The following is a 21885-nucleotide window of genomic DNA, read 5'->3' as shown; positions in this document are numbered from 1 at the left end:
GCGGGGGGCGATGAGCACAGCGCCGGGAGCCCAGAGCCCCGCCGCCGCCGGGGGCCCCGCGGGGGTGCGGGTGCGCTCGGTGCTGCGCCACGTGCAGCTGGAGAGCCTGGCCGCGGGGCTGAGCGGCGGCGTCGTGTCCACGCTGGTGCTGCACCCGCTGGACCTGGTCAAGATCCGCTTCGCAGGTGGGGACGGGGGCTGCAGGGGGGTGCAGGGGGCTGCAGGGGGCTGCAGGGGTGGGGGGGCACGCGGAGGCAGCCGGCGTTCAAAGTTGGCCTTCGTGCAGGTTTTCAGCCATAGCGGTGGTTGCCCTCGTGTCTTCTCTTTTATAGAAGTTTTGCTGGATTTTGGGGTCGATGTCTTAAGTGGGTATCAAAATTAATTCTGAACTAGTGAGTAAAAATCTTAAAAACCTAACGCCTTACGTTTCTCAGCAGGCTTTTTGCGAAGGTGGGTTTAAGTAGCCTCTCCTGCCTCACAGCGCGGTCACATCCCGGGCTGCGTTAGGAGGGTGCAGCCAGCAGAAGCGCTCCCTTTGCCTTTTTCAGGCATTTCTAGGATGCCTGAAGCACTGTGTCCAGCCTGGGGTTCACCAGTTCAGGAACGGCATGGAGATGCTGGAGTGATGCCAGGGGAGGCCACCAGGCTGGACGAGGTGCTGAGTGCGTGGCACGGGGACAGACAGGAGCAGGTCAGGCTCCAGGAGGGAAGGCTGAAGGGAGGCATTATTGCCGTCTGTGTCATCGGAAGACATGGAAAAGGTGAAGCCAGGCTCTTCTTGGAGTAAGTGATAGGGATATTGGGAACAGGCACAAGCTGGAACATAGAAAATTCCAGGTAGCTACGAAGAAAAACTCTTTTTTTAACCACAAAAGTAATCAAATGCTAGAAGAAGTTGTCCAGAGGCTGTAATCTTTTCAGCTTTGGAAATGTTCAAGAACTGACTGGACGTGTCCTGATTAGCCTGATCTAATTGGATGTGTTTTGAGCAGGGGATCGATTGTATTAGATGACCTCTGGAGGCCACTTCCAACCAGAATTAATTTATGCTTTTATGTGATGGTTTCAGTTCTTTTCCTGGTTTCCATCTGTTAAGTTTTGCTTGGACTCACTAAGACTGATGGTTTTTTTTCCCCAAAAGCTTGTTCTGAGTCATTGAGATCTGAAGCCCACATTTTAACAGCATAGCTCTTCTGTTGGTTGGTGATACCCAGCTATCGCACCTTGTGGCACAGGAGAGAATAACATGGTGATATGCTTTGAGTTTAGGTGTCACTTCAGGATGGAAGCTCTCCCTCCCTGCTGCGTGTGAGTGGTCCACAGCTCTGTCCTTCCATCGCGGGAGGCCGCACTGAGAAGTTTTTGAACAAGACCTGAGTTACTTGTTGGCACTCCGGTGTTAACCTTACTCTGCCTTAGCCCCAGCTAGCTTTTCAGTCAGACGGTACAGAGAGAAAGGGATCATTTCACATGCTTCTTTGGTTTGCAAATGATGATCCCCATACTTTGTCTTCAACCAGGAAGTAAGAGCTGAGACCAAAAATCAGTGCTATAAAGATCTTTGGTAGTATCATTGACAGACTTGCATTCATGTCTCTGATTAACCACCTTGTTTAATGTGCTTATAAACCTGATTTCATGTCAGCAGGGTAAAAAAATAAAAGTGGAAAGGTCTAGCAGTGCTCATTCCAGCATTTAATTTATGTTCTAGTTTTGAGTGATAAGATGTAGAGGACTTGTCACAATATACTCAGAAAAAATAATTTTATCCTTAGTTCTGAAGTCTGTCACAACATACAGCACTGTACACAAAGATCAAAGGAGAATGAATATGGCACTGAACGGAAAACACCTGAAATTAATGATTACCATTGTGTCCTGGTGGGGATACAGTAACTGTGCTGACTGTGAAACTTCATGATTAATCATACGTAATGTTTCGGTGTAACTTTTTGTCTATGTGAAGAATGAAAGTGCCTGCTGTACTGGCATCCTAGAATAATTGAGGTTGTTGTCAGTAACCAACAAACTGTCTTGCTGTTATGACAGGAACAATGGTAGCTACTGCTTTAAGTTGTATAAAATCTGTATTCTAAAATAAATCTATCAAACAAAGACTTGGGCATTCTTTGTCTTGTTGACGATGACATTTCCTGAATATTTGGACAGCTGTTTGGTTATTGGGTGAAAACACTTTGGTGTTTTCATGCAAATCAATTCAATGAGAAATGAAGTAGCACATAAGAACTGATGATGGATATAACCTTTGAGAATTCTGGTAAAAACTGACTTTGGAATCAATAAGACATGACTAACTGAAGATACTCGGGTCTACAGAGAACATTCAAAAGAAAAAGATTTAAGTTACAAACTCTTATATGAGGGGGTTACCGAACTCCTTGTAGAAACCTGTTGTCAAAGAGCCCACGTGTAGCACTTAAAATATTATGTGAAATCCTTGGGGCTCTAAGAAGAAAGGATGCAAAGAGTTTCTGCTCACCAAAACTGCACATTAGTGCACTTAGTCTTGTCGGATTGATGGAAGTTTTCTTCTTGCCGAGCTTGAAAGTTATTTTTATTTTTTTCTTTTTTAAAGTTCTTTAAGTCTAGGTTTATTGAAGTTGTAAACCCCAGCTTCTGCATACCTTTAAAATACAGCTGATTAGTTAGGCTTTTATGTTCACTTGCAGCTTTGTTTGGAGGCTGTGAACTGCTGGGGTGGCTTTTATACAGTTGAATTTCATGCTTCTGGCAAGTTTTTTTCACTGCAATTTCTTTTTTTTTCACAGTGAGTGATGGATTGGAGCTGAGGCCAAAATACAATGGGATTCTCCACTGCATGACCACCGTCTGGAAGCATGAAGGACTACGAGGCTTATACCAAGGGGTAACTCCCAACATGCTGGGAGCAGGGGCTTCCTGGGGACTTTACTTTTTCTTGTAAGTAGAGCTCTAAAATATGTCAGATCCTGTGCAATTTAATGATCGTATATAAACTCCATCTGCCCTGGGAGGGTATACAAAAAAAAAGTGCTAAGTGGCTTATAAACTTGTGATTCTTTTAGTACGTCCAGGTCCATTACCCGTCATTACGGTTTGCTGCTGCAGAACATAAGCAGTTTGAGTCAGAGGCTTGTTAGTTTGTTGAGTACAGTGCATTCCCCTTGATGCTGTGAAAACACTAAGGAACTTGAGAGATGGTGACATCACTCGTAAAGAGTCCTTTAAAAGCTCAAATAAACTGTGCTTAAAGCCTCATGGAAATTAAGCACCTACATGGGCATGTTAAGAAGTAAAGGACGTGATAGTTTCCTACTAAAGCCGAATATTGAACTGCTTTTTAATAATTCTGCTAACAGTTCTTTCATTGTTTTTGTTATTGTCCTTTGCTTATAAAGACTATTTTTTAATATTCAATATGTTCCACTTTATTTGGTCTGTAACTGACCTGCTTTACTGCTGTTCCCTGTTAACTGAAACATTTTTAGAGGGGTTATTTGGTATTCCTATGCAAAGCTCACTTGCCAGTTGTGCAGATTATGCTTTTGTTGGACTTCAGTCCTCAAGCTCTGCTGTGAGCTCCTATCGACTGTTCAGCTCTTAGTGACACTTTTAAAACAACAAACACTGGAAACTGGATAAAGAGATGAAAGCTCATTGGAAACAGAAAATAGATAACTACCACTGTTATTTTTAATAAAAATTAGGATGTCTGGCATGTTTCTTTAAGAAGTTAATTCTTGAGATAGATAGCTGCTTCAAGATGTAGTCCCACTGATACTGACAGTAGTCCTTGATCAATTTAAATATGTATCACCAGAGTTGACTTGAAGGAGTTAACCGTTCATAAATCAATCAAGTAAACAATGATAATTTGTGTAGAAATCTTTTCAAACGTTATGTACCAGCTAATGTTTTCCCTGATGCTAAACGAGAATGAGGTGGTGGGTTTGTTTATTTATTTTTGAAAGTGATACAGGTTTGTTTTTACCTTTACCAAAATATATTCTACATTTTCCAGTTATAATGCCATCAAAGCTTACAAGAAGGAAGGGAAGCTGGAAAGTCTCAGCGCAACTGAACACCTAGTGTCGGCTGCAGAGGCTGGTGAGTTAAATACAAAGAAGATTAATGTTTTCTTCTAGCCTGTCCATATGCTGCTCTTTGCCTTTGTGTGTCAATGCTGTTCTTTCTTACAGGTGGCAAGTATAAGTGTTTGAGTCCAAATGCAATCACTTATTGTCTGTAAATAAATTAATGATGTCTGAGATAAATGGATAATTAACTGTGGTCCTTTCAGATTTGCTCAGAAGTAGCAGTTGGTAAAATCCCTTCTGACCTTGTTTTCATCATGTATAAGTGCTTTCTGTATTTAGTACTATATTGAGTCCCAAAACATAGCTGTATAAATCAGCTGTTACTAGCTTGTTAACTCATTAAACTTTAAATGCTTAGACCTGGAAAAGAGTAGGCCTGTTGTCCAGGTTTTCTTTAAAACTATAGATCCAAAATCAAAGTACAACTTTAACCATCATGACTTTTAATACATTTTGTCTGACTTACTTTCTTGTACGTGCTTCTGTGTACTATTTAATCTAGGTAGTTGAAAATATTTTATTAGGATGTTGTAGCATTTGCTTACTGTTGAAATACAATGCATATCATTTGATGCAAATACTAATGTCACTTTACAACTGTGTTAAAGCTACACCAGGTTACTCATGTTAACCTGTCAATATTAAGTCAATTTCTCATGACTGAGGCATCCACTGAATTTTGAATAATTGAGTGCCTGGAGACTAACTCAGGTAATCAAGAGTACGTTATGAAAAGATTTGTGTTCTGTCTACTACAGATTGCACTACTGAGTGTGGAATGGTGAGGGAAAAAGGGGGATGTGCTGTGAATGTGCATAAAGCTGTATGCTCCATAGACGTAGCCCCAGCAGGAGAAGTTTGGACTGAGTTTTGAGCTTTAAAGGCAGAAAGAGAGAACAATGGTGTGCCTAAACTTTGCCTCTTCTAAGTAATACGAGTACTCTCATAGGATAAGTAGTTTTGTCATCATAGAAGCGTGTGTTACACTGAACTGAGCAAACTGGGACCAGCTTTGGCGTGGGCTTAACAATCAGTCTAACTTCCATCTGTTCTCAGGAGCCATGACTCTCTGCATTACAAACCCGATATGGGTAACGAAGACGCGACTTGTGTTACAATACGATGCTGGTGTTGATCCATCAAAGCGGCAATACAGAGGAATGTTCGATGCTCTTATAAAGATATACAAGACAGAGGGCATACGTGGCTTGTACAAGGTAATACAATTTAAGAAAAAACTCCAGGATTGGCTGGCACCCCTCAATAGCATTGTGAGGTTTGCAAATGCTTGTATACAAAAAAAACGAACACAACTTGTATGTCTTCTTTTTTTGTATTAGCTTATTTTTATGAGACAAAGCAAAGATCAAGCAAAAAGGCTTAAACTTCAGAAAAGCAATTATTGAAATGTAGGAAATCACTGAAGTGTAAGCTTTTTGTCTAAGCTGTCTTCTGAAAATACTGAAATGAGAGTAAACTACAAGCTATTTTTAAAAATTTTTTGAGTCTCCCCCAAACTAGGATTTGGATAAGAGAGCAGCAATAGTGTGATCTATATTGCTGCTAGTGACTTTTTCCATTTAATCTCTTATCCCTGTCTTTCTGACACCTTGTACAACGTAACATATGACTGAAGTACTTGCTAATTTTTTCTTCTACAATGGATGGTTTCACCAGTGGTCGTTTGCCCCCTAGTTATTCAGGTCTGTAATCTGGCTTCTCTAGATGCATAAAATTTACAGACTTCTAAAAATGGTCTGCATATGTGCGGGTTCTTGTTCCGTTTAATTTAGGGAAACAGATGGCAACTGGATTTGGACTTTTTGCTTCCCCCTTCCTTCAGGCCATGACATCAAGATGCATTCATCAGTGCCTAGAAGGTGTGAAGAAACCTATTTTAGTTCAGTCTGGCTCTTTTCTTGCAAGTTATGCTATAGAACAAGAACACTATCTCTTAGGAATTATCGTGATTACTGAACATGAACTTCATTTATTAGCAGTGAAAAATACAGTCCTTTATGCTAAAGACATGCTGGTGCCACATGCTGGTGAATACCAAATTCTGACACCAGGAACAAAACACTTCACACTCATTCCTAAGTTGAAATTGTCACAATTTCTGATTTGCCTGCCTGGATGTCTGCTTTGTTTCACGTAACTAAGTTTTAATTTCTTCTGTTTATTAATTCTCTCTTAGGATTTCTTTCCATTGAGTTACTTTTCAGATTTTTCATGCATGTAGTATGCAGTACTTTTAGCACTAGACCCTTTTTTGTAACATTAATCTGCAAGTGGGTAGTTAAACCAGGTAATTCCTTTGAAGGAGCAAATTACCTGCTTAATTAGCTGTTCTGAAAAGAAGGTAACCTAGATAGGTCCTGACTGACCTGTATAACCATTCACACCGATTAACTTCCATTTAACATCAGGATTCTCTCAACCTTTTCTATACTGGGGAAGAAGGTACATCTTCAGGTGGCTTTTTTACAGTATCCATACAGTAGCCTTATTCCATTTTCTGCTTTCGTTCACTTTTTTTTTCTCCTTCTCGCTTGGTTTAAAACTGAAGGGTTGAAGTTTTATCAATCACCCTGTGTTGCAGGAGCTGTAATGCAGATGAATGTCTTTCTCCTCTTAACCTTAAATTCAGAAAGAGCTCCTTCGAGCAGATAAGGAAAATGCCACTGCAAGTTGGAAATAAAATCTGGAAGTTGTTTCCTTCTGGTTCATTTGAGATTAGCTTTCCAAAGCATGGTGGTGTTCTCTAAGCAATTCCATATCTTGCTCTCTGTTGCACAAGATGCTGTTGATGTTCTGAGCAATTCTTTTTAGTCCTTTGTGGCACAAGTTTAGTAATGTTAGGATGCACTAGTCTTTCTATTAAGGATCAAAGCTGTCTGTTATCTGTGTTAAGTATTGTTAGCTAAACTGTAGTTCGTCTGAAGTTGGCTTCCCTGATAATTTGTGCTGCTTGAACTTGGCCTGGATTTAAAAACAGAAATAGGAGCCTTTCTTTCTCCTGTCATCCCAGTAATCATCTAGTCAGTGATCTTCCCCACCCTCCATCCATAGGCTTTGTCCTTTGACTTCAGTCCCCCAGATGACCGGGGTCGGAGCTGCTTTGCTGCACTCCAAGCTGAAAAATAAACCCATCACTTTGGGGTCATGCAATTTGAAGATATCCAGTAGATCTGTTGGAGATCTGAGCTCTGAAAATGATTTTGCCTAATAAAGTTGAATGTCATGCAACCATCACCATGTTAAGTGCTATATGTTTCTCTTCAAGTATAAGGTAGGAGAGACCAAACATTTTAAAATAATCTTAAGACTGTAGGAGTTTGCGCTTCAGGAAAAACATACAGTATCTCTGAGCTCTTGAGAAATTGTTAGCTGTCTAGTGTAGAGTGGCTGACTAAAGAAAATGTCAATCAAGAATGTAACTAACATTCTTGGTGGTTTGTGTGATTCTTTCCTCGTATTTTCAGTTTTATTCTCTTTCAGTGATGATGTAGAGGCAGCAATTAGGGCAGTGCTTAATGGACAGCAGTAAATTCCCCAATAAATGGGAAATGTGGAAAGTTTAAGGAGATTAAAAAAATGTGGAGTCATCAAGACTGAGAATAATAATGCAGTATGCTAACAACAACAAAAAATCCTAGTAGTGTTACACGCCCATTACCAAGTGAAAATATATTTTATAATCACCCTGGACACTTCCATTCAACAGTTTCACCTTTAGTAGGCAAGTTTCTGTAATCTGAGGATAATGTATTTTTTCCAGTCCATTAATGTCTTAAGACATTTATCTCTCTTTATTTGCCATGTTTTTTGCTTGTGCTCTTTTCCTCCTTGAACGTGAAGTTTATAAGCTAAGTGACTTTCTATTTCTTTGTTTTTCCCTATTGCAAAATCCACTGGGATTTGATCGTCTTGACTTTAAGTGTAGCCCCAGGCTCTAGACAGAGAGAGAGGGAAGAAGTAACTTTCACATAAAAGATGGTATCAGTCTTTGCTTTGAAGGAATCGAGAGACATAGTGGCATTCTTCCAGTGTCTCTCTGCACGAGTTGGCAGAGCAGGGCATTCCGGTACTGCTGGCACTGGCATGCTGAGATCCCAAATGAAGATGGTGCTACACAGATTGCTACATTCTCACAAAGCACACCAGAGGCTGTTCTGGCATGAGCTCTCTCAGACACTTCAGGCAGTGTTGTGAGTACCTCATCACCAAATGAACCTCGTTCCCTGCTTTAGTAAGCAGCATAGGCTTTCCTCTGTATGTTTGCCTAGGTTTCTTTTCATCTTGGTGGTGACATTTGAAATTCTAACCAACTGGATGCTTTTCTCCTACCCTGGATCTTCTGTGCATGTAACTGTTCTAAGACAACTTTAAAGTATGATTTTTTACACATTGTTTATTGGTCAGAATTAAATACTTTACCATTTACGTCTTTAACGTCTCTAATTACATATTTAATTTTGTCCATTATTCTAGTTTTCCAAAACAGAACTCAAGCAGGACTTCATTGAGCAAAGATTGTTCCTGTGCATCTCTTACGGAAAAAGTCTTCTAAAGATAGGTTTTGAATATGAAAAGTAACAAGATGTCTATAAAGAAATGATTTTTAAAAAATATCTTTATGGTCATATTGTAGATGAAAAATAAATGTCAAATTTTATCAGGTTTTATGGCAAGAAAGTTATTTGTGTGAAATTGCAAGAATAAGAAAATTGAGTAGGAATATCTTTCCAAAACTTCGTCAGGCAGATATTTCATTACTGAGAAGAAATCAGTTTTGCTTTGAAACACTTTTCTCTAAGAACACATGGACTTGAATTCCTCCTTTTTTATGATTAATGGAACTCTTTATCAGCTCTTATTTTACAAAGGTTGACTGGCAGATAGTTGTCTCATTTGTCCTTATTGCATCTTCTAATACTGGCTCAACACTAAAAGTCCTTCAGTGTTTGGAAGTTTTCCCCATCACAAGAAGACTTGCAGTGTTCTGGCATTCATTTACCAAATCTCATCAGTAGATACTTTAGGACCCTTGGGTACAAGTTATCCAGTCTGCTGGCTTAAATTTTAACAGTTTAGCACTCTTAAATGTTGTTTAACATTCTTCTCTCGTTAGTGGGGAAAATATTACCTCATTCTCCTATGATATAAATACATCATTGTAATTCTTTCCTAGTACAAAGCAATTGTTTCCTCTGTCTCATAACTTTTTCACTGTCTAGTAATGGGCATATGTTAGTGAAGATTTTCCCTGCTATCACTAAAGCATTTCATACTGTTCATGGTTCTGCTGACCCAGATAACTTTTTCTTTGATAATTTCAGTAATACATATATTTTTGTCTGTTCCTCCTGTTACTTTTTATATTACTGCCTAATTTTCTTTCTGATTGAGGATTTATGAAAACCTAAGTTGTCCTTTCCCATGTGCTGTAGCATCAAACTCCACAAAATTCTGCAATTATGCTCGCAGTTGACAAAATGAAGGGTTTTGGTTTAATTCCACTTGTTTAGGGAACTATTTTTTCAAGGTTGGTGGTTGTGAACTGGGGACTTCAGCTAGTCCCTAATTCACTTGATCAGTTCGTGGTCACTGACGATTAATTTATGACCATTGTTTTCTACAGTGAGAATAAATTAATACTTTTTTATCACAGAGAGGTCCTAAAAATCACTTTCTGAATGACTATATTATCTTGAATTTAAGAAATCCATAGCTTCCAGAGATTTAATCCCCAAGTGATAGAGACTCTGTGATTTTTATTCCTGCTGTTGTTTTCTTTTTTCTTTTTTTTTTTTTTTTCTGAAAGTTAGGAGTTTGTGAATTAATTTCTTTTTGTCCTGTTACACAGTAGACATTTCGGTAGACTCCTACCAGGATTCCTTCTCTTCTGCTCCAGGTTCTTAGTAGTTTATTGATCTGTTGATATTCAATGTTTTGGTCTTCCAGTTTAGTCTAAGAGAGTTTTTTGTCTGGACACATCTTTTTATATTCCTCTGTCTTTCCTGAATTCATGGAAGAGAAGGTAAAGCTTTTCAATACCACCATTTTTTGAGAAGTTTTGGTTCCACAAGTCCTTTTTAGCCGTGTTTTGATCATTTACTGTTATAATTTTCCCTTTGCAACAGTTTTCAGCAAGCTTTTGGCTCCTATAAGTCATTTGCAGCCCGGATGACTATTCCCCACTTATTTTTATTTTTCCACTGTGAGTGACCAACTCTCTAACAAGAGAATTAGAACTTCTCAGAACACATGCAGCTGTCAGTTCATTTCCAACTGAGCTACTCCTGCCTTCTCTTTCTTCTAGAGACACTTCAGAAGATCCGTTTTCCTCCTTCACTTCAACTTTTTTGAAAGTTTCTGTAAATTTCCATGTTACATTCCTACTGTCCCTTACTGCCCCTTACAGCTGGGCAACATTTCGTAGACTGCTGTTAGGACTTTGTTATTGCAGTTTGTTCTGCTGGGTTGCTTTGGGATATGTTTGGAGCAGGGTGAGGAATGCCCTCAAATTGAATTATAGATTTATTTTTTTAATGTAAATCATCCATAAGACCTCATATGAGTTACCTTTCCATCTGTGCACTTCAGCTTTCTACTGTGCAAGTGTGTAAATATATTATAGATTCATATCTATAAACATTTATGTGTATATAAATATATATAAACACGTGTACATATCTATCTCCAGGACTTGATCACAAGAGTCTTTGTACCTCTGCTTCTAGTAGCCTTCCTCACTGAGACCCCAGCTTCTGTAATTGCCTTATTCGTCTCAGGTGGGAATTTAACAGCTTACTGCCAGTCCCTGCCAGTTTGATTTGCAAATCAGCTCGATCGTATTTTTATAATCCTCATCCACATTACCAGCTTTTTGAGACCTGTGCTTGTGCTTTGTTAGGTGGAGTCCGCTTGCTTTATTTTTCTTCCTCATTTGATGTCTTAGCCTGTACGTCATCTCAAGAAAAGGAACATGCATTACACTTTGAGTGCCCACCCCGATGAATACCAACGAAGTGTGGATTTTGAAACATACTACACAGCAACAGCTGTGCAGTCACAATTTTTAAAGGAATGGTGGATATATAACGTGTATAAACTGAACTCTGTCAAGTCGTATGGTTCTTGTGGATTGCTTTTCAACCTGGGTTTATCCCCTTTTTTAGGGATTTGTGCCTGGTCTGTTTGGAACTTCACATGGAGCACTTCAGTTCATGGCGTATGAAGATTTGAAATTGAGATACAACAAGTATAGAAACAGAGGATCAGATACAAAATTGGTAAGATTATTGAGAACAAAAATATGTTGTGACATGTGAATGAGTAGAGATTTATTCCATTCCTCTGGGTCATAGAACGGCCAAGTTTACAACATATTGATGCATTAGTTAAAATATAAAATCTATAAGGAAATATGATTTTTCACTTTAGGAACAAACAACTGGTTGCTGCTGATTTTTTCTGTAGGGAAATCAGGTTATTTTGGCAAGTGGTTTGAGAATTTTAGGGGAAGGAACGTTTTTTTAAAATAGTCTTTCTATGTGGAATCATAGGAAGTCTTCCTAAATACCTACCTATAAAACTAGTCAGGTGCAAATTGGGCAAAGGTATTGCTAGTTTTGGAACACATGAAAGATTTCTAGAAGAGTTTCATTTGATAAGAATGAGCGAGCACAACAAGCATTTTACAATGAATTACCTAAGGCACTCTCTATGCTCTGTAACATTGCCAATTTTTGAAATGAGTTCATTGCAATGGGAAAAAAAAATCTGTTGTTTAGTTTAAAATTTTAAAATCAAACGAGATTTTGGGAAATTGGCTATTTTAAACTGTAGTTAAGGCAAACCTGTTTTTTTGTTTTTTGTTTTTTGTTTTTTTTTTTAGAACACTGCAGAATACATAACGATGGCAGCTGTATCCAAAATATTTGCTGTGTCAGCAACTTATCCCTATCAAGTTGTACGAGCTCGTCTCCAAGATCAGCATAATACATATTCTGGTGTGTTTGATGTGATCCGCAGGACATGGAGGTAGGCACGCAGCATTAAAAGTTCACATCTTGGAAACCGTGTCTTACAGATTCACCGTGTTTACTTGCTTCCATGCTGTCTGGTTATCTGTATGAAGCCGTTTTGTGGGCTCTGCCACTAATAATAGCTAGATTCTACGGACAAAGGAAGAGGAGAGGGTCAGTGCTAGCCCGCACACTTCTATTGTTTATTCTGCCTCCTTATTCTCTTCCCCAGAATTTTGCTTAGAAACTAGCAAGGTTTAAAAACACACCATTGAGCTGAGAGTCTTTGAGGACTCTTTTAACAAGTTTCATTTGAACTGTTTTAGGTCATCATATATGACAAAAGAGTTGGGCTGGTGGGAGTTGTGGCTGATCCAAATTCATAGCAGGAGGATGTGAGCTAGCTAGTGCTGCTCATGCTGATGTCCCTGCAGTAGCCTGCAGTTTACAGGAAGGCTTACTAGTTCTTACAAAGCATGAATGTGTGCAGACATTTTGGGTCCACTCATGAGACACAAATGCAACCTCGAGCACTCAGAAGAGAGGTATAAACCACACCCAAGCACTTTCCAGGATCTGCTTTGACTACTCATCACTCTGGGTATCCTAGGTCCATATGAAACTAGAGAATAGGAAGCTGAAATTAGAAGTCTTCAAAACTTTCTAACAGAAGGGAAAGTGAAGGGTTAAGATTTGATATGTTTTGACTCTGTAAACATTTCAGTAAGAAATTATTCTGAACTTGTTATTCCTAATCTGAAGTACATTTCCTTCAGTGAGAGAGCAAGAGAAAAGCAACAGGCTTTGTTTTATGTCTGATTTCTATTAAAATGTGTTAATTAAAAGTATTTTTTTTCTGTGTCTTTAAAGGAAAGAAGGAATTCATGGATTTTACAAAGGAATTATCCCCAATGTGATCAGAGTGACTCCTGCTTGCTGCATTACTTTTGTAGTTTATGAAAATGTGTCTAGTTTTTTACTTGGTTTTAGAAAAGAAAATAATTAAAGGTATAAGCTTGTGTTCAGAAGGAATCCATCCTTTTTTTTATATATATATTTATGATCTGGGAGAGATTTACTTCAGCAGTCTATTTTGACACTGTGAATTGATCTAATATTTTGAGGAAAGAACCTGGAGATACTAAAACCCTGCCCGCATCTCTTCTGCTGAGAGTTCCTGCCTCGCTACATTTCTCTCCCCTCTGAATCAGCAGTGTCTGCCTGAAACAAATGTCTGCAACTGTGAAGTAGCATTGTGACGGGGTGAAGGCAGCTGTGCAACAATTCAATTCATCCTGGCCTGCCTGGAGTAATGGACTAATCTCTTGTGACAAGTCGCAAGATAACAGTTGGTCAGATTGTACTGCAGAAAGCTTCATATAAAAGCAACTCTGGAATCCATCAGAACGTCCTCAAATCTTTATCAGAGCCTCATGGAGAAAATATGTATGTATTTGTTTACAGCAGTGTCTTCTGAATCCATCTCTGTTATCTGTCAGGTTTTAGATTATGGAGTGCTCCACATTCCATCGCTCATCCAACACAAAAAAGCTGTCTCAGTGGGGTGCAGTTTGGAAATTCAAATGTTTTGTAAAACAGTCAGCTGTCCATTCCTGGTTTTGAGTAATTGCCAGTTGAAATCCAGCTCTTGAGTCATACCAAGACAGACTTTGCGGTGTGGTTGTTGGCTTGTTTTAATACCAAACCAAAGTCCGTTGTGTGCATTGCTGGCAAGTTACTTCATTGGTTTTCTCTCTCTTCCCTCCCCACTCTGACCAAGATGTTCCATCTCTGTCACCGATGCATCTGACCAAATATTACTAAGTAAATGAATATTTGAAAGTAGGCTTACTTTAAAAAAAAAAAACATATATATATATATATATATATATATATATATATATATATATATATATATGGGTTTTCCTAGTGATTCCATAGTTATGCAGTTTTCAAGCAACTTTAACAGCAAATATGACTACTCATTTTGAATAATATTCTTTGAAAAAATCCATAGGTAGTCTAAAAATACTGTGCACAGGACTTTTTTTAAAAGTCGTTAATGCCTTCTGACTTAGTCTCAGGAAATGACTAAGAATATACCAATTGCTAACACAATAGTAAGCAAAATTACAGTACATCTCAGTAAATTTGAATCCCAGTGCTTATTTTCATGGCCATAGTTGCTGTCAAGGACATGTACTTTTTGGAAACCTAGGTGTTGTTTTTTCTGTTTTAGTTCTTCATTAAGGAAGTACGTTACTGAGCATTGCATCTGCCTCCTCCTATTATTATAAATGTATGAATAAATATCTAGAAAGTAGCACTTAACTGGGGAGGAAATAAGTTAGCAAAGGTTATTCAACAGGTGGGGAGAAATACTCAGTTTCATAAGGAACAGAGAATACTGTTCAGCAAAGCACTTGAATAATCTCTTAGAGAAGTTTCCTGTTTAACACAAGACTAACCAGAAGCAGAAATTAGGGAATTGGTTTAACCTTTAAGTTTGGAAAACTACAGAAACTGCTTAGTATTTTGAATCTCAATTCCTGTTGTTTGTTTCTGTTGATACTGTTGCCACATCATGCTTTGTGTATGCTTAACTTTTTTAATAATTTACTCCTTTTCCTCCCTAATTCCATCCTTTCTACTGTTACAGCTGATAATACATTAAGCTATCTCATCTGAAATGGCATGTGACCATTATATGCTATTTGTTTTGTTTGTTTGTGTAATTATAAAAGCTGCCATGTACATCTAACCGAAGAGCAAATTTACTAGAAGTTTACCATGCAAATTCAGCATAGAGCCCTATCAGCTACTACCTTCTTTTGCCTTTCTTTGGAAGTTTTTTTACTTGGGTTTGTGTTTTCTAGTATTCAGGATTCAAAATGCATTGTGAAGACATAGGAATAAACCATATGAAAATAATAAAAGTTGTGCACTGACCGCCCTGGATGAGCATGTTTAGACTCAGAGCGGGATACATGTGATCCAGGGTAAGCGTAAAGCCAGTCTCCAAGCGTGTACACAATCAGTGACTGTATGCTAACTGACATCCGCTAAATTCCCACCATAGTTTAGCTCACAGTAACTAGTTTGTGTTCATATGCCCTAAAATCCCTCTTGCCAGCCAACAAAAACAGTGGCAGTTCTTCAGAGACAAAAATGCCAGCTGTGCAGTTTGCTGGCTTGCAGCAGTATCACGTGTAAGCTTGCAGCAGGGAGAACCTGAATGCTCTCCTAGCTGCAGCTGTGTTCCTATAGAATTTTAACAAAGCTGCGGATGAGCTGTCATTTTGAGACATGCCTTGGAAAAATCTTATAACCAGCTCAGAACAAAAAACAGGATTTTGTATTAAAAGGCTAAAATAAAATATCTCAGATGTAATGTTTTTCCTTTTAGTTTCTGAACAGGGTGTATTTCTGCATGTTATACATGCTTTTTTTTATTTTATTTCATTAATATGCAATTGATTTTGCAATTTGACGTGGCTATTATTTACCCTTAGAATCTGGACTTTTTTGTTTGTTTGTAAGACTTGAGTATGTATTTGGAAGAGAGTACTCTAAAATGCTTCTGTTAACACTGCACTAGGTAGAAGATGTGCCATGGTCAATGTTGTCACTCGTCGTTACTTCTTGTCCAGTCTGGAGGCTGCATTCAAATATCTGCAACATCAGTCTTTCAGTTTAGCAGTATACTTTTTGGAAAGCCAAGGCTTCTCAGCCTGCTTTATTTCTGCATCTTCCAAACAATGTATCTAGCTTTAACACCAAAGTGATTGTATATATCTGACAGGCTAAACTCAGAATTATTTATTGGCAAAACCTAAGTTTTGTAACTATAAAATTACTCAGGTTTTGTATGATGATAGTGGAGATCAATAATAAGTGTTTGCACTGAAATCTAGTCTCAAGCAGAAGACATAAGGAAGGAAAGCTTGGATATGCCCTTTTTACTTATTTTTTCAGAACATATTTAACACCAGTCATCAGGTGTAAAGACTGACAGGTGACAGTCACAAGAAGTTTGTAGAGAGATACAAGACATAGCAGAGCATCTGATTCTTTGTTCACATTCATAGGAGTAAGTGTTGGGTATGTGTTTCAAAGACTAAAGCCAAGGTTGGAACTTAGAAGTGTTCTAAAGAAAAGAATTGTGTATTATAATACTGTGTCAAATACCTGGAACAGTTTGCTGACTAATAAAATAGCCTGGATTTTTTTTTTGTAAAAGGTCTTATTTATTTGATACAAAAAAAATACAGTTAACTCCTAAAATGGTGTTGGTATGTTTTCATATATCAAAAAAGGAATTATAAAAGTTAATGAAGGTTTTTTATATTTATATTCTAAAATGATTATTATAAAAAACCTCTGCAATGTGCAAAAAAAAAAGGTAGACAAACACTACAAAAGAAAGAGTTTGGTGCCTTTTAGTCAAAAACTTGCATCCAACTCTGTAATTTGTCTAGAAAATTGTACAAAATAGAGATTACAAAAAGGTAGGGTTATTTTGGCAATTCTTCAATGATGATACGGGAGACTGAATTCCATCCAGTAGAAGCATCTCCCCTTGGATAATCGGCGCAAGTCCCGACCCAGATGGCAATGTCCACCAAGCCGGCGTTGATCCCCTCACACAGACCTTCCACTGGTTAAAGACAAAACCAACGTTACCTCAGCAGACACAAGCACACCATATTTTGGATCTGGCAGTGGACTCAAGTACTTAAGAATGACAGTTCATTGCAAGTTCATGCTATTTAGTTAGATCTAAATAGCGTTTTTAGAAATAAAACCTGGGTATTACTTAGAGAGTTGGCAATGCAGGTTTCAGAGCTGTGTGCTACCTTTATCCGTGCTTCTCACTGATGTCTGTTACAGTACATGAAGCTGGGGGAAAGCAATTCTCTGGATGCAAAACAGCAGTCTATCTATCTGCTTCTTTACATGTCCAGATTTACAAACTGGCAGCAGCGATATGGCTTCAATCCCATCCAGGCACCAGTTTTGCAGTGACAGAGTTGGTGGGGCAGGCCCACAGCTGTACCTGGAGCAGCACTGCAAAAGTTCCCTTTTATCACCTTTCTTTTTTCCCCAAGCACTGCTAATTGGAGGTGGGTTAATGAAGACAAGTGTGTTCTACCCCTGGGCAGAGGAAAATCTACCATAGCCATAGATGGTGGATTTCATGCAGTCATGAAATACTACAGGGAAGAAAAGTGCCTCTTGCAAAGAGCTGGGCTGCTGGCTTCATGATACTCCAGCTCTGCTCTAAACTGAGAGCAAAATACAGCTTAAACCTCTGGTGCAATGCTGTTAAAACCTGAAAAATTAATGCAACTCTTTTGGTTTTATAAATAATTCTCAGTGTAAGTATCAACCAGCAGAAGGTATCAACTTCATTCTAGGCCCCTCTTCCTAAGATGCATTTATTTTAACTGAGATGCATTTAATTTGTTTATTAACTAAGATGCATTTATTAACTAAATTTGCTACTGACCTGTAACCCATTGCTGTTGGTGCAGCCTTGGCATACATACCTGAAGAAGTTCGGTGTATATTAATAGTAGAATTCAGTTCTGGACTTCCTTGATCTAAATATATTATGGCTTCAATAGGAAGTGGCCCAGCACATTCCGCTCCATTGAAAGTGAAGTACCAGCGCTGACAGCAGGCATTTTTGCATTTTAGCCGAAGCGATCCGCTGAAGAGAACTCGCAGCGCGCTGTTTGAGCGCATCTTCGTAAACGTACATTCCTAAGAGGGACAAAAAAGCTTCGGTAGCAAACTCTGATTTTGAACCTACTCCCTAGAATTGCTTTCAGTATTTTTTGGACAATGTTTTATTCCCTTCCTTTTAGAAAAAAAAAATGCCAATAGTGTATGATGTAAATCAGAAACAGCACCTCATAGCTGATAATGGAGAAGGGGAATTATGGAAATTCTTAACTTTATTTAGACAAACCTGCTGTTAAGTTGGTGACCTTCTACCCCTGCACCATTGTTTTTGAAGGTTTTGAACTTTGGGTTTGCAGTGGTGGACAGAACATTTGGGTTCATCTGGACAATGCTTAAGTCTGCTGCTGAACAATGTTGGTCCTCTCTGGAGTAATAGCTAAAAACTACTTATACCAGCTCCATCGTTCTTAAATGTTATTATGGAAATTAACAACCAGGCACACTGCTGATAAACACAGTTGAGATGGATCTGAAATAACCTCTGATAAGTTTGCCCTTATGTGTCGAAAAAGGCTCCAACAGGAAATCTGTACTACTTGTGCTATGTTGCTCATAATGTCAGACTTTAAAACTGCTGTGGTACTGCCTGAGTTGGCAAAGTAATGTTAACTTACTGCTATTTTCCCAAGATCTATGCCGTAATTAAGTGCGCTCCACGAACACTGCTTGAAGTTGGGTGTCCAGGACTCCTCGACGCTCTCTCGCATGCACTCTCCCTTTTCCCCCTTCAGCCCATCCCGTCCTGGGATTCCCGGCGTCCCAGGGATCCCGTTGGTTCCTGGGTTTCCATCCCGTCCAGGAACACCACTGGGGCCTTGTAAGCACATGCCATTGTACTGAAAGACAGAGCAGAGCTTGCTGACACCATCCATTAACTCAGAGCATAACCAAGTTAATCAAACAACAACAAAAATTCAAAATACCTTGTGACAAGCTAACGGGTTATTTCTGGATCATCGAGAAAATGGTTCCAGGAGATGAAAAGGCAGGAAAAATGAAATTTAAAAGATAAGCAGTGCCAGCAGAATTTGCTATAAATTAAGACTCCAATTATTTATGAAATGATAATCAAACTTAAAAATAGAAATCATCCTAGTCGAAGGATTAAAAACCCTGATAGAAAAACATCAGAAGGTTGAAAACATTCAAATGCAGAAATGAAAAAAATCAGCTGAGTTGTAAGAGCCCTGCTAGGCATTGCTCTGCTCCATGCCACATGCAACAAGAAGCACGTTGGTGATGACAGGGGTTTGGGCAGCTGCACGCTGCCAAAACCTGATCCCTGGCTTCCCATGCACAGCAGTGGAAGCACATGCACGAAATGGTGGCATGCTCACAACCCCTCAACATTATGATATTGGAAAAGGCAAATGCTGCTGTCCCAGGCTGCATACTAGCACACGTTGCCTTCATACCTTTAGAGATTTGGCTTCACCCTGCTTGGGCAGGCTGTTAACGCAGCACGGGGCACCTTTCCCTCCCTGGGGAGCTGACAGCTCCCTGGTCGGCTCTGCCCCATATAGTACTGATGCCTGTTCAGCCCCTTTTAGCCCCCTAGAGAAGGAGCAGGTCATGTCACCATGTCCCTCCTGCAAGCTGTCGGCCCCAAAGGAACCTCATGCTCCCCATCCTTTCTCCTTTGCCTCTTGGGGAGCTTTGCTCTTCTGGGGTTTACTGATATTTTTTTCTGTGCTTTGGTGAAATGCATGGACTGTGCATGAATGACTGTGCTGGTCATCACAGGCTTGGTTGCAGTCACTCCGTGTATACAATCAGAAGGTACAGGAGGGGCTGAAGTTAGGAGAAAGATGAGCCCTAGAGTAACGAGCACTGGGATTTCCTCACTGCTGTCACCAAAGGACGCAGTGCTGGCGAGCAGCAGTGGAGCAGCACGATGACTGAATCATGAAGGTGGCATTCAACAAAAAGGCAGATGGCTGGGCAAAGTACGTGTCAGCCTAAGGATCACGAGGATTAGGCAAAGGCATTCCCGTTTCATACAGCCTGGGCTTTCTGCTCTTGCTGCCGTTCTCCCACGAGGGGGCAGGCCCGGCTCAGAGGCCGGGATGGAGCCGTCAATCTTCATAGCGAGAGCATCTTGAAGAAAAAAAAAATATATATATGATGTGAGCGAAAGGAATTGCCTCGGCTTTGGTCTCCAGTCCAACCAGATCCGCCTGCGCTTGCCAAATCGAGTATTGCTCATGCTTTCCTGAGTGCATAAAGCATCTATTAAAAAGAAAACGCCCGCAGGAGCAGAAGCTCCCATCTCGCTCCTGCCTTCATCCTGCTCCTGAGGCGCTCGGCGTGGAGCTGGCGCTGAAGCTCCCACCCGTGCTGTGCTGCTCTGTCTGCCGTGCCCGAAAGCTGGAAGCAAGAGAAATGCCCCAAATGAGCGGCCCTAAAGCCGCTCAGGCACAGACCCTGAGCTCCTCCACGTGTGCACATTCCTCGTTCTTCACGCAAGAAAACGAAGGGGTGATGGCGTGCAAGGGAAGCAGCTTTGCTCCTGGTGGTGTTTCGGCATGTCGCCCTTGGGGTCTTGCTGGAGAAACGTGAGGTGATCTGGAAGAAACGTGAAGTTGTGGGTTTTCTCCAGGAGGCGAACGGCAGCCCAGCGGCTCACGGAAATCGTTTCACATCTGCTTTTTGCATTCCAGGCACTGGAAAGTCTCTCTCCTTTCTCTCTATCCCCGAGACGGGAGTGTCCCAGCACACACTCGGCTTTCTGGTTGCAGAGGGATCACAGAGGCACGCAAGAGGCTCCACAGAAAGCGGGATGAGTACACGTCCAGACCCAGGTTTCCCGGTACCCGGTGGCAGCAGAAGGGCAGCTCCTTGCTTTCTGCCAGCTCCTGTCGCCCACCACTCGCTCTGCAGCCTCTCCTCTCGGCGACCACCGCTGCCATTACACGGCTCCACAGAGCTCGCCCCTTTCCCAGCTCACCGCGCACCCTTTATTCCTGCGGGGCAGCCCCCCTTATCCTCAGCCTCTCCACAGAAAGCCCCCCTTAGCCTCCCCTCCACAAAAAGCCCCCCGAAGGGCTCCCCCGGCCCGACCCAGCCGCTCTCCTTCCCTCAGCGCCCCCCTGCCCCTCGCCCCCTCAGGCCCCCGGCCCCGCCATTTTGCCCCCCTCACCGTCTCGGCCGCCACCTCCCGCTGCCTCAGCGCCTTCTGCTTGCCCCGGGGGGGCTCGGAGCCGCCGGGGGGGGGACCCGAGCCCAGCAGCAGCGCCAGGAGCAGCAGCGGGGCGCGGAGCATGGCGAGAGGGAGGCGGGCAGGGGATAAATGGAGCCTTTCACGGCTCCCAGCCCCAGCTCCCTCCCCGGGGAGGCCGGGAACCGGGCGGGAGCGGCCAAGGCAGCGCCGGCCCCCGGCAGCCATTGGCAAGGGGCCGGGGGGCTCCCGCCCCCCTCAAGCCCCGCTCCGGGCACCCGAGGGCTACACGGGGAGTAGGGGAGGGGGTGGCACCAAACCCTGCCGGGCACCGGCACCTGAAGGCTTTAACCACCCGCCCGGCTGAGCCCGGTCGATTTGACACAATCAAATGTTGGTTTGTGTGTAAAATAACGCTTCTTTTCTTGCTGGTAGCGGTATACGGGCTGTACGCTGAGTTATACAGGCTGTAGTGTATGCCCGGTACCGTTACGAGTGGCAGCACCAGGCACTCGATGGGTAACGGGTGTGTTGCAGCCTCTGGGGCTCGCAGAGGCGGCTTCCAGAAGGGGGAGATACGCCTCAATACATTGTTTCGTGAAGTATTTATCAAAACCGCACATTTCTGCTGCAGGAATGCACGTTACGAGGCGCTGAGCCATCTGCTCTTTCACGCTGTACAACCAGAGTCCTGTGTACACAAAGCCTCCTTCCATGGCAGCACTTCACGTGCCTGTCTCTAACAAGCAGGTATCTCCATTTCGAACTAAAAGAAGGGAGATTTACATTAGAGTTTATGAGGAAATTCTCCACCTAGAGGGTGGTGATGCCCTGGCACAGGCTGCTCAGA

General features: G+C 41.2%; 2 protein-coding genes and 1 long non-coding RNA gene across 3 annotated transcripts; 2 read left to right on the top strand and 1 right to left on the bottom strand.

Moving 5' to 3' along the window:
* Positions 1 to 10: 10 nt before the first annotated feature.
* SLC25A32 (solute carrier family 25 member 32) lies at positions 11 to 16570 on the top strand. Its single transcript, XM_068672418.1, has 7 exons — positions 11 to 185; positions 2790 to 2940; positions 4022 to 4107; positions 5154 to 5314; positions 11282 to 11395; positions 12001 to 12146; positions 13001 to 16570. The coding sequence occupies exons 1-7, from the start codon at positions 11 to 13 to the stop codon at positions 13134 to 13136; spliced, it is 969 nt and encodes a 322-aa protein (XP_068528519.1). The 3' UTR covers positions 13137 to 16570.
* On the bottom strand, positions 16354 to 21292 carry CTHRC1 (collagen triple helix repeat containing 1). Its single transcript, XM_068672419.1, has 4 exons — positions 21018 to 21292; positions 18493 to 18714; positions 17680 to 17896; positions 16354 to 16787 (listed from the first exon to the last, which is right to left on the bottom strand). Exons 1-4 carry the CDS (start codon positions 21261 to 21263, stop codon positions 16645 to 16647), a joined length of 828 nt encoding a protein of 275 aa, XP_068528520.1. The 5' UTR covers positions 21264 to 21292; the 3' UTR covers positions 16354 to 16644.
* Positions 19912 to 21168, top strand: LOC137851377 (uncharacterized). Its single transcript, XR_011093148.1, has 2 exons — positions 19912 to 20438; positions 20539 to 21168. It is a non-coding gene; the product is annotated as an uncharacterized lncRNA (long non-coding RNA).
* Positions 21293 to 21885: the final 593 nt, after the last annotated feature.

This window comes from Anas acuta, chromosome 2, assembly GCF_963932015.1.
Source record: "Anas acuta chromosome 2, bAnaAcu1.1, whole genome shotgun sequence".
Lineage (NCBI taxonomy): Eukaryota > Metazoa > Chordata > Aves > Anseriformes > Anatidae > Anas > Anas acuta.
This window is presented reverse-complemented; position numbering and strand designations above follow the sequence as displayed.

Excerpts from the sequence above, each read along its gene's own strand:
- CTHRC1 (XM_068672419.1), bottom strand. The coding sequence starts at position 21,263 with ATGGCTGCCGGGGGCCGGCGCTGCCTTGGCCGCTCCCGCCCGGTTCCC. Across the intron at positions 18,715-21,017 it reads GGGAGGTGGCGGCCGAGACG|TACAATGGCATGTGCTTACA; the intron begins GTGAGGGGGGCA and ends TCTGTCTTTCAG. Across the intron at positions 17,897-18,492 it reads TAGATCTTGGGAAAATAGCA|GAATGTACGTTTACGAAGAT; the intron begins GTAAGTTAACAT and ends TGTCCCTCTTAG.
- SLC25A32 (XM_068672418.1), top strand. The coding sequence starts at position 11 with ATGAGCACAGCGCCGGGAGCCCAGAGCCCCGCCGCCGCCGGGGGCCCC. Across the intron at positions 5,315-11,281 it reads GCATACGTGGCTTGTACAAG|GGATTTGTGCCTGGTCTGTT; the intron begins GTAATACAATTT and ends CCCCTTTTTTAG. Across the intron at positions 11,396-12,000 it reads GAGGATCAGATACAAAATTG|AACACTGCAGAATACATAAC; the intron begins GTAAGATTATTG and ends TTTTTTTTTTAG.